Source organism: Leishmania infantum, chromosome 11 (assembly GCF_000002875.2).
Source record: "Leishmania infantum JPCM5 genome chromosome 11".
In the NCBI taxonomy this organism is placed as follows: domain Eukaryota; phylum Euglenozoa; class Kinetoplastea; order Trypanosomatida; family Trypanosomatidae; genus Leishmania; species Leishmania infantum.
The window spans coordinates 212,790-223,951 of record NC_009395.2 but is presented as its reverse complement, the minus strand read 5'-3'; the positions used below and the strand labels follow the sequence as shown (position 1 = coordinate 223,951).

The 11,162-nt window shown below is 60.5% G+C and overlaps 2 protein-coding genes across 2 annotated transcripts; both read right to left on the bottom strand.

The window, feature by feature from the left end:
• Positions 1–2,278: 2,278 nt before the first annotated feature.
• Positions 2,279–4,075, bottom strand: LINJ_11_0610 (conserved hypothetical protein; the record flags this gene model as incomplete). The annotated part of the gene is made up of 1 exon (XM_001463825.1): positions 2,279–4,075. The coding sequence occupies one exon, from the start codon at positions 4,073–4,075 to the stop codon at positions 2,279–2,281; it is 1,797 nt and encodes a 598-aa protein (XP_001463862.1).
• A 967-nt stretch (positions 4,076–5,042) lies between these two features.
• LINJ_11_0600 (putative 3-methylcrotonoyl-CoA carboxylase beta subunit) lies at positions 5,043–6,653 on the bottom strand (the record flags this gene model as incomplete). The annotated part of the gene is made up of 1 exon (XM_001463824.1): positions 5,043–6,653. The coding sequence occupies one exon, from the start codon at positions 6,651–6,653 to the stop codon at positions 5,043–5,045; it is 1,611 nt and encodes a 536-aa protein (XP_001463861.1).
• Positions 6,654–11,162: the final 4,509 nt, after the last annotated feature.

Sequence of the window (11,162 nt, the reverse complement as noted above, 5' to 3'; positions counted from 1 at the left end):
TGCCTTCCAATCTCGGGGGAGAGCGAAGAGCGGAGACAGGGAGTGTGTTTGGTGTCTTCCTGTGTGGTACGAGAAGAACGGAAAGATGAAGAAAGGCGCACGAAGGCAGCCGTTCTTCGACCGACGCACACTATAGGCGCAATACACCGACAAGCAGACTACAGAGTGACAGTCAGCGAGAAAGGGGAATATATATATATAGATATGTGTGTGTATATGTATATATGTATGTGTGTGTGTGTGTGTCAGACGTTTGACATAACACCCATGAAAGCACAAAAAAAGGAACGGAAAGGAACGGAAAGGAACGGAAAGGAACAGAAGGAGGGTGGAGGGAGGAGAGAGGAGGGGCGTGCCGGTGTAGGCACGCGTGTATTTAGGCGCGTGTTTTTTTGTTGTGCGCGTGCCTCTTATCCGAGCCACCGCGGACAGAGACGGAAGAAAGGAAAACGTGGAATGACAACGAAAAAAAGAATAAGCCAAGCGAGAAGGCAAATTTAAAAAGGGAATAAAATAACAAGCGAAACCGCGAAGAGTCTGACAATGCCCTTTTACTCTGTGCGTCCGCCCTTCGTGGTCTCTTTCAAGGTACGTGTGCAAAGGGGGGTGGGTGGCGATGGCCAAGGGAAGGGGGGAGGGGGGCGGCAGCAGCAGCCGTGCCAGCTGTGTTTGGAAGGAGAGACTTTGTGTGCCAAAAAAGGGTCAGGAGAAAAAAAACACAAAGATGGGTGCTGATCGAAATCGATTTGTTCCTTTTCACACGTGGGCGCCTGTACCTGTCTGCGCGTGTTGGAACGCTGCCGCAGCTGCCTTGTGTATATCCTCGCTCACTTTTTCTTTGGGAATCTGTCGTCCGCTCAACAGAGTTCTTGAGGAATTCGTTCTTTCTTGTGTGGTCGTGGGTGTGGTTGGGGGGGGGGTGATGGGCCCGAGAAACACAGAGAGGCCAAGACAGACGGGCAGAAACTCAGAGGGCACAAAGATGCGAATCACTGGGAGAAGAAAGGAGGAGGGAGCGAGATGAGGAGCGGGGAGAGACCGAGGGACTCGAACGCGTGCGCGTGCAAATCACACGAGAGTGAACGAAACCACAAGCGAAGAAAGAAAGCCGAAGGAAAAAAAAAGGAAGCACCGTGAGAAACGGAGAACGAGAGAGTTGTGAGCGTGAGTAGGTTGGCGAGGGGACAAAAAAAAGAATAGAGTCTATTGTGGTGGAAGCTGCACGTACAACACGTGTGTGTGTGTGTGTGTGGTACAGGTCAATCGTCGCCGAGAATGACCGGTGAAAGCAGCGCGAAGAGACCCGCACCCGTTCAATGCAGAAGGCGTGAGGGAGGGTAGCAGGATGGCGGCAAGTTGAAGTGGATATCATGCGCTGCAAGGATCCATGGCGGGATCTCGCACGGATGGGATGAAGAGCCAGACACTGATGAAACTGTGTGCCGTCGATACTGCGCAGGTCTGGAAAATTGGCGGGCACGTGATGGCAGCCTCGGCAACTCACTGCAGACACACCAACAGGAGAACCCTGACCCTCTTCTCGGCAACCGCATCCACACACACACACACACACACACACACACACCTACTCCAAGCTGGAGGTCATTGCGACACTAGCACTGAGTGCTGCTGCGCCACTTGCCCGTCGGCGGGTGCACAAGAGAAAGAGCAAAAAGAGAGGAAGGCAGCAAGCCGAAGAAAGAAGCCGGCCTGTCTGCCCAGTCTCCTCCTCCTCGATGTCTTCATATGAAGACGTCCGCGCAGCGTGAACGGTGCAGCTGCGAGGGCTGGCGCTCACTGACGTACGCGTGCGTACAGGCGCAGCAGGGGTGTCTCTCTTTGGGGCGACATGTAGGGCCTTTCTTCTTTAACATATATATGTATACGGCATTATCAACTTCGGCGCGCAGCTACAGCAGCAGCCACACGCGCGTGCACATGCAGCCACAGAGAAGCTGCATGAGCAATGGGCGGGTGGGGGACAGCGCAGCACAGTCAACGTCCTTTGGCGCAAGGCAACGCACAGAGACAGAGGCACACGCTCAAAGTGAAGGTGAGGTCTCAGGCACGAAACAAGGAGGGGCCGGACGCGTGTTCAACGGCCTACGCCGTAGCCTCGGCCACCGTCATGGCTGATGCATCGGGCGGTTACACAAGTCGCCGTGCACTCGACCCCTTCCCCTCCACCCACCCTTCCCAGCCCAAGTGCACGCCCCATTCATCACCACCGTCATCACCGCTCACCATGACAGTAACTTTTGCGCACCTCTCAAGGGCTCTAAAACAGGTTGTCGTCGCTGTAGTAACCGCTGTCCCCAAGACGGCCGCCGCGGCGCGATGAGCCGTGACGGTGGGAGTGCTGCGACTGCTGCGAATAATGCAACCGCTGGTCATGGCCACGCGACCCAGCACCGCCATGCTCGCCCTCTGAGTAGCGTTGGTGACTGCCACCATAGCTGTCACGAGACCGCTCCTCATGGTGCCGCTGACCACCCTCTTGAAAGCGGTCTCGACCGTGCAGAAGAGGCGAAGACGAGGGGGCAGGGCCGCCGCCGGCACGAGAGAACGACGGAGACTCGTAGCGCCGTCGCTGATGATCTCGATCGCCACCGTAGGAGTCGTTGTAGTACGCGCTGCCCTCGCGGTGGCTGTTGCTGTACTGGTTGCCCCCTACGCGCTGCTCGCGATTGTCGCACCAGTCTCGCTCACGGCGCTGGCCACTCCCACCACCGCCGCGGTGGTTGCCGTAGCGCGTGAACGAGGAGGACGATGACGGTGCCCCGCCGGGGGGACTGCCGTAGAACCGCTGCTGGTGTTGCTGTTGCGAGGGGTGTCCGTAGCCGCTGCTACTACCACTGTTGTTGAAGGGCGCACCAGCTGTTGTAATGCTGCTGCCACGGCGCACGGAATCCGCGAAGAGTTGGTTGCGTCGCTCAAAGTAGTCAGGGTTGACGTGCTCACGCTGCTGGCAGTCGAAGACGGTGTGCCCGCGGACGCCACAGAAGCAGCAGGTGGAGATGAGCGTGTGCGGCACTGCGGCAGGGCCGGTGGACGACGAAGCAACCAAGGCGTATGAGGAGGGCAGCACCACAGTGGAGCAGTCGAAGTGACCGTACTCGTTGCACGCCACACAGCGCACGGCTGCCATGCCGTTCGGCTCCCCCGCTGCGGCCGCCGTCTTCTGAGTTGCCGCACGCCACTCGGACGGCGTCGGGTACACGATGAACGGCGACGGCGTGATAACGGGCGTACATCGGTGCGGCGACCCGTACGGGCCGCGCTTCTGGTGGCAGGTGCGGCACAGCGCGTTGGGGCAAGCGGGCTTCTCGTGTCCTGACATGCCGCAGCCCCAGCACACCTTGGCCGGCGGGGCGTGGCCGCCGGTGCTGGCGTTCTGCACGGAGTCGTAGTAGCGCGGGCGTTCTCGTGGAGCGGCAGGGAACGATGCGGCGGCGGCGGTGGCTGGAGTAGCGCCGGCAGTGAACGGAGCCGAGTTGTCGAGGGAGTCCACGTCATCGGTGTCGCTGTCGCTGTCGCTGATCGTCATTGCATTAGCCTTAGTGCCTTCGTCGTTCTCGTCCCCCCTATCTTCCCCGTCTTTAGCGGACGGTTTCGGCGAGACGGCGGCAGCGGTGGCAGAGGTGCTCGGGACTGGCGTGCTGCGCGAGGCATCGTAAAAGGACACGGCGAAGAGAGTGCTCACGCCGGCCTCCCTATCTGCTGCCCTGGCGGCACTGGGCTGCCCACCATGGTGATGATGCTTTGATTGAGCCGTCATGCTCGTGCTGCTGGCGTCTATGACGAGCGGCGCAGCGCCGCTGCTCTCACCATCCGGAGCGTTTCTGCGAGCATTCGAAGCGGCCGCTAGGCCATTGCTCTGCCGCTCACTAGCCGACCTGCACGTGAAGGGATGCTTGCAGACGCAGATGTAGTCAATCACCTCCATATCAGCGTTCAGCACCGCCTTCATCTCGCAGCACTCGGCCTTGCGCCGGACATTGTGCGTGCTGCACTGCACGAAACCGCTTGGGGCGGAGATCACCTTGCTGGGCGGCACTCCTCTCAGATCCGTCATGGGGCGGCTTGAACAGTGAAGGAGAGCCGAGTAAGAGACAGCGATGCGGTAAAAGTGGGGGCGACACTCTAAGGGTGCGTCGTGGCCGTGTATCTGTACTTACTGCAGTACGCCGTTCAGCTTTCGCTTCTCTGTTGCTTTCTTCTTCGCGCTCAGCCGCACAGGCAGGCAAGGGTGAAAACAGGACAGTCAGCGGAAACGACAAGAACACGTTGCCGGCAAGTGACGCGGTGAGAGCAAGGAGAGCAAGAGGAAGAGAGACGATACAAAAAGCTTGGGCCCATCCACCCGCACGAGTGGGGTCCATGGCAAGTTGAGCGTGAATGCCTGTGGCAGCATGAGGGGAGCACATGTACGCAAGAAAGGATGGTAGAGCAAGCTAGGGTGTTCGTCCGCGCGCAGGCACGTTGGCATCAGTGCTGATGTGCTGTGCTTCTTAACATAAGAATGGCTGGCACGTAAACACAGCGGTGTAGGGACTGCACAGCCACGATACAAGGTCAACCCCATGCCTCACACCGTGGCGGTGGTAGTCCAAGACGCCCTCGGTGCTATCACTCGATGATGGTCACCTATCTCACCACGTCTTTCCACATCGCCTCACGACCCCGTCTCCTACCCTCAGCCGCCACTCCCAGCATTCGCAGGAGGGCAGACGTGGCGCAGCGGCGGAGTCGAGATAGGGACGAGGATGACGAGCTCCATGCCATCGACCTTCCCAGCAACGCCCACGCCCGATCGGACTCCGTGAAATAAAGGAGTGGGCACCGAAAAGCACATCAGAAAACACGCCTAACCCGAGTACAGCACAGACGGCGCGAGCATGCATGCGCCCCATCGCACGAAGGGAGAGAGAAGGACGGAGAGCGCGAAAGAAGAAGGGCATGCGTGGAGGCTGTTACAGGTTTTTTTTTCGCACAGCACACCCTCTCACAAGAGCACGCGCACCAAAACTCTCATAGGCACGTCACTCTATTTTTTTTACCATCGGTGCCAGCCGCGTCGCACGCAGTGCTTCTGCCACAACGACACGCGTGTCCTCCGGAGCGATCACGCCGTCGTCCCAGAGGCGCGCGGTGCTGTAGTAGCACGAACCCTCCCTCTCGTACTTCCTCTTCACCTTGTCCTTGAAGGCAGCAACCTCGGCCTCCGAGGCATTCTTCAAGTTACGGTTCGTTAAGGCAAGCACTGTAGCGGCCTGCGTCCCGCCCATCACGCTGATGCGCGCGTTTGGCCACATGAAGAGGAAGCGCGGCTCGAAGGCGCGCCCGCACATGCCGTAGTTGCCGGCGCCATAGCTGCCGCCTATGAGCACCGTGATCTTCGGCACCGGTGCTGTGGAGACTGCCATCACGAGCCGAGCACCGTTGCGAGCGATGCCGCCCTCCTCGTACTTTTTGCCCACCATGAAGCCGGTGATGTTCTGAAGGAAGAGCAGCGGCACCTTGCGCTGCGTGCACAGACCGATAAAGTGCGCCCCCTTCAGGGCGGACTCCGAATAGAGGATGCCCTGGTTCGCGATAATGCCTACCTGCATCCCCTCAACCCTTGCGAAGCCGCACACAAGCGTGCTGCCGTATAGCGCCTTGAACTCATCGAAGCGGCTGCCGTCGACGATGCGCGCAATGATGGCCCGCACGTCGAAGCTCTTGACGACGTCCGACAGCATATCCGGGATAAAGCCGCCCAGCTCCCTCGGGTCGTACAGCGGCGGCACCGGCTTCACATCGGTTGGGTTTCGCGCTTCGTTGTGCTCCTTCAAGTTCAAGTTTGCCACGGCGCGGCGCGCGAGGTACAAGGCGTGCAGGTCGTCAGTCGCGTAGTGATCCGCCACGCCGCTGATGCGGCAGTGCACGTCTGCGCCGCCGAGATCCTCTGACGATACCTTTTCTCCGGTGGCCGCGAAGACAAGCGGCGGACCGCCGAGGAAGATGGTGCCGTTGCGGGCCACGATGATGCTCTCATCTGCCATGGCCGGCACGTAGGCGCCACCCGCCGTGCAGCTGCCCATCACCACCGCAATCTGCGAGATGGACTTGGTGGACATTCGCGCCTCGTTGAAAAATATATGGCCAAAGTGCTGCTCATCAGGGAAGACGTCGTCCTGGCGGCTGAGGTTGGCGCCGCCGCTGTCGACGAGATAGATGCAAGGCAAGTGGTTCTGCTCCGCAATCTTCTGCGCGCGCAGGTGCTTCTTCACGGTGATCGGGTAGTATGTTCCGCCCTTCACCGTTGCGTCGTTCGCGACGAGCATGCATCGAACGCCGTTCACGATGCCGACGCCCGTCACAATGCCACCACTGTAGCACCGCTCGTACTCCTTCTTCTTGTCATCCCAGTACAAGTCCCACCCAGCCAGCTGCGAGAGCTCGAGGAAGCGGGTGCCGGGGTCGATAAGCCGCTCGATGCGCTCGCGCGCGAGCATCTTGCCGCGGCTCAGGTGCAGCTTGCGGACCCGGTCGTCCGCCTCGAGGGACGAAATAGAGACGCCCGCCTTGGCAGCCTCCTCCGCCGACACAACGCCTCCGGCTTGCACGTACCGCACGCGCGCGCGCAGCTGCTCCACGAAACCCTCCATGCGCGCCATGTTCTCCTGGAATGTCGGGTCAGACGTGTTCGCAGGAAACCGCAGTATGTTGGGGGACTGCGAAGTGGAGCGCTCATAGTCGATCGGGTGATGCGCGTAGAGGCGGGCGTAGTCGACCCCCTTGCTCTTTATAGGGGCGGCAGGTGCGGGAGTGGCAGCGGCAGCCGGCGCTGCGGCAGTCTCCGACGGCATCAGGGTCGCTTCAACACGCGGCTCCTCAGTCGGCCTCGTTTTCTCGCCCGCATCAGCATCCTTTGGCGGCGACTCCGCACTGGAGCTTTCAAAGCACCGAGTGCACCACAGCGCTGACGTGGCAGACGCTGCGGTCGGCGTGGCAGGGCGACGGAACAGCGCAGCCATGGGAATGCAAGCTGTGCCACCGACGCTAGCAGCAATTCTAGGCAAGCCTGGCCTGCCGAGAGCACGCATCACCGATGTTCGGAGCATGTCGCGTGTCGCGTTGCGCAAAAACGAGTGCTTTTATCTACCAATGTCGATAGGACGTGTGCGTGCCTGCAGCCCTGCACACGCGCAGAGAGATCGAGGATGAGAAAGAGAGGAGGGCGCGTCTTAGAAGCGCTGACAAACACACGAAATCCAACGAAAAAAAAAAGAAATGCTGCGAAAGGAAAAGGTGATGACGGGGCGCACACCGGTGTTCGCACCTTCTCCCTCTCCTCAGCTCCTCCTCCGCGATCTCCGAGATGATGAGAGCACCGTTGATCCTGTTTTTCCCTCCGATCGTGGCAGGAGACACGAAACGAGAAGTAGGTCGCGGATACACAAACAGCCTCCGCTGTTCTTCGCTTCTCTCTGTGTCTCCTCTCACACGGGGAGGCGCGGGGAGGGGTGCGAGAAAGCGAGGAATGTGAGCAGCAGCAACGGTACGGAACGACACTAAGGGCGCAGGAAATGCATATACACATATATGTATACAGCAGTAGCTTTACAAAATAAGCGACGGGAATAGCAAGATGGACAGTCTTTTCGGGTCCTCCCTTCTACTCCTCACCAATTCTCCTTTGCGTCACTTGAGACTGTGCGCGAAGGGGCAGACGCAGACGAAATCGCACGCACACGCCAACTCAAAGATGTGTCGAAAGGGGGAAGAGAGAACAGGTCCGCCTGACTCCTTTGCCTTCTGAGGAAGTGTGTGGGTTGGGTGGGTGGGGTCTGGGTGTACGCATGTGCCGTTATGCATGCATAGGTATATACATATACGCATACGCACACATATATATGTATGTAGGTATGTATATATTTGTATATGTGTGTGTATGTGTATGTGGCGCGTTGTGGCTTTGGTTGATCTTGCAAAAGGAGTATTTAAAGACAGCGGGAGAGAGAAGAGCGAGAAAATGTTGGTCACGGCTCATGCCATCGTGTGTGTGTGTGTGTGTGTGTGTGTTACGTGTCGAAAGGAGGAGGAACGCGAGGGGAGGGGGAGGGGGATGATGTAAAGGCATGGAAAAGGAAAAGGTGATAAAGGCACACATGCTGGCTAACGTAGACCGCAAGGGCTCGCATCGGCATACTTAGATCTATACTCATGTACACTATATATGTTTGTGGTGATTGGTTGGGTGCCGTCCACAACATACCGTGTAGTCCCTCCCTCCTTCACTGCAACGCTAAAGGGACGGGAGAGGGGGACTGGTAAAACAGACAACGAACAGGGAGCACCCTCCCACGGCTCGAGCACGTACAGGCCAGTCGTAGGAACGTCGTTTACGCCTTGTGACAATGCACTTCGCATCTCTTCCGCATCTTTTCGGTGCCCTTTTTCGGCTTGCGCTGGCTTTCTCTCCTCGGATGTGACGCTGAGCTTCATGCCGCGCCCGCGCACTTTCCGTTTCTCTTAGCGTGGCTGCGCGGGGGGCCCCCTTTCCCTCCGGTGGAGGGTCTCGTCTTCGGCCTTTTTCGTTCTCCAACGGCGACGATCGCTGGGTATGGGGTACCTGCGGGGCACAGGGAAGGCAGTTGCCAAGCGGGGGAGCATCAGCCAGAGGGACGAGCCAAAGGTGACAGGCACAAGGCTGCAAAGAAAAGGGCACAGCGACTACACGTCAATTTGGTGCTGCTCGTAGGGCCCGCACGAGACACGGCGTTCCATCACGCGCTGCTTCCGCAACGAGCAAGCCAGCGAGTGCACGCACACACAGCCGCCGGGCATCCGCCGCTGCCGCGTCACGGCCCCATCCCGGCCGTCTAGGGCGAACCGTCCTGCCGCCGAGCCCGCCCATGCGCCTAACGGGCTCTTCTCGCCCCCTTCCTCCGGGACACTCCGCATCATCCGCGCCAGGCGGCCCCGGGGGCACCGCGCGGCTTGACCCACGCGGGCCGCGCCCAGGGTCCACCGCCGGAGGGCAGCAAGAGGTGGCGCCTTCCGTGCAGGGCAGCAGGGGGCGGGGTCCAGGCGCATGTCGGGCGAGCTCAGGAAGAAAGTCGGGCAGCCGCAGGCCAGGGCCCCCCGAGCCCCTGCGCCCCGCCTGTGTGCCATGCCTCGCCCGCCCCATCCCCCACAGTCGCATTACGCCGCAGTATCCCATAGTATGGCCTGGGGGCTCGTGGCATTCGGGTCTGCAGAATTCGACGGTGCTATTCACGGCGCTCTCGCCATGCTTCCGGCATTGGCGCCTCGTCTGTCCACAGGGTCGGGTGTAGGAGGTGCCGCATGTTTCGCTCACATGCGCCCTGGGGATGATCCGTGTGGGTCTCTGCGCGCCATCTACGTTCATCACCCGTGCCCTTGTGGCCGCTGCATGCCTTGCTCGGATGCGATGCGCCAGGCGCGTTGTGCCCGAGAGTGTCTGCGCACAGCGCCCGCATCTTCGCACGTGTGGTGGTGGAGGGGGGGGGGGCTTGCTTCAGAACGGCGTTGTTGTCTGGGGTGGGGGGCTCGCTGCCTGCATCTTCCGTTTCCGTCCGTGCCACGGGGGCGCGCTGGGATGACCTGCCCGCATGTGCCACGACAGGTGGGGCGGCGCCATGGGTCTATGGCTGCATGGGGGCATCGACCCCCCCCCACTTCTGAGCCCGCATGCCTTGGCCGGGTGCGGGTGTTTCAGGCGGAGGAGGCCCGTGAATGAGCAGGTTCCTGAGCGCAAGGGCTCGTAGTCTGCCGTTCTGGGGGAGACAGTGGGCAGCATCCGTGGACACCCGAGAGGGGACGCTCATGCAGCGCGGGTGGGGTGTGCGTGGCCAAGTCATTGCGTGCAAGCCCGGGGCTTCAAACTCGGCGCGCTTCGAGCTTCAAGGAATCGGGGAGGCTCACGTGGCATTCCGGGGCGCAACGATGGGTCGGAAGCCCTCGTAACAAGCACAGCCGGGGATGGGGGTGCCGCAACGCTGGCGGAGTCGTGCGCAGCACACCGTCTGCACTCCATGTTGCCACTGCCTGTCGCCCGTCGCTGTGGGAGCCCAAGGTGCGCAAAGGTGTTCGTGCACAGCCGAGCAGAGGTGGTCTCCCGCCGCCAAGCAGCCCTTGTCGTCGCGTGTTGCGTCGGGCGGCGCGGTTTCGGGGGATGTCGGCTCGGCGTCTGGAGCCGGTGGCCGGGTCCGTGATCCATGCAGTTGGTGATGGCGCCTCCGGCGCTGCCTATTTCGAAAGCCTGTGCACTCTGTCCTTGTGTTCCCATTCGTGGTGCGAAAAGGCAGGCTGAAATCGGAGGCGCACGCGACAGGCCAGTCGCGACAGCGTTTATGCCCCCGCCCGCACGCCGCAGTATGCCACACACAAGCGCACCCTTTACTCTTGCGGGGGCCGGTGTCGGGTGCCATGGGCGGGGGGAGGCGGTGTGCAACAGCCGCGCCTCACCGCCCGCGCCTTCGCTGCTCCAGCTCTCTTCGCGGTTGGCCGAGCCCCGGCTCCATCGCTTTACACTCAGCGCGGCAACTGCACGCAAGGGCTCGCGGTGTGTTTTCGCAGCACGTGTCAGCGCAGTATTGTTGTAGAGCATCGCCGCCGCTCCTCGCCTGATGCCTGTCTGCACCGCGCCGCCTGTCAAAAGCGAGAACTTCGCAAAACGCGAGAGTCGATGCCCGCATGAGAGCTGCCGAAGTGTTGTGGCGACACCTCCATCCGGCGTGTGCACCTCCCGCCCGAAACGCGCACAGGGTATTTTCCCGGCGTGGCTGCGGGGGGGGTGTGCAGGCGTGGGCGGCGCAGCGGCGCCATATGTTCGGGAGGCGGTGGATTGGCCTGTCTAGGCGTTTTTGTTCATCTGACCATTGTTCTCTCTGAATGGGCTTTAATCTTTACGCTGGGCATGTCGCATGGCGGTGTTGTTATAAGAAGCAGGGGGATAGAGGGGCGTGGAGGAAATGCGATTTAAAATGCTTTTGGGGCGTGTTTTCCTGTGGCCGGGAAGGATTTTTTGCGCGTTTCTTTTGGGTCGCTTGGGTGGGGCGGGCCGCGGGTGCGGTGCGTGGCCGGGTGTGCCGAGATCTCCCTCTTTTTCGCCCAAAGGGAAATGTCAGGGACGGATAAAATGTGCCAGA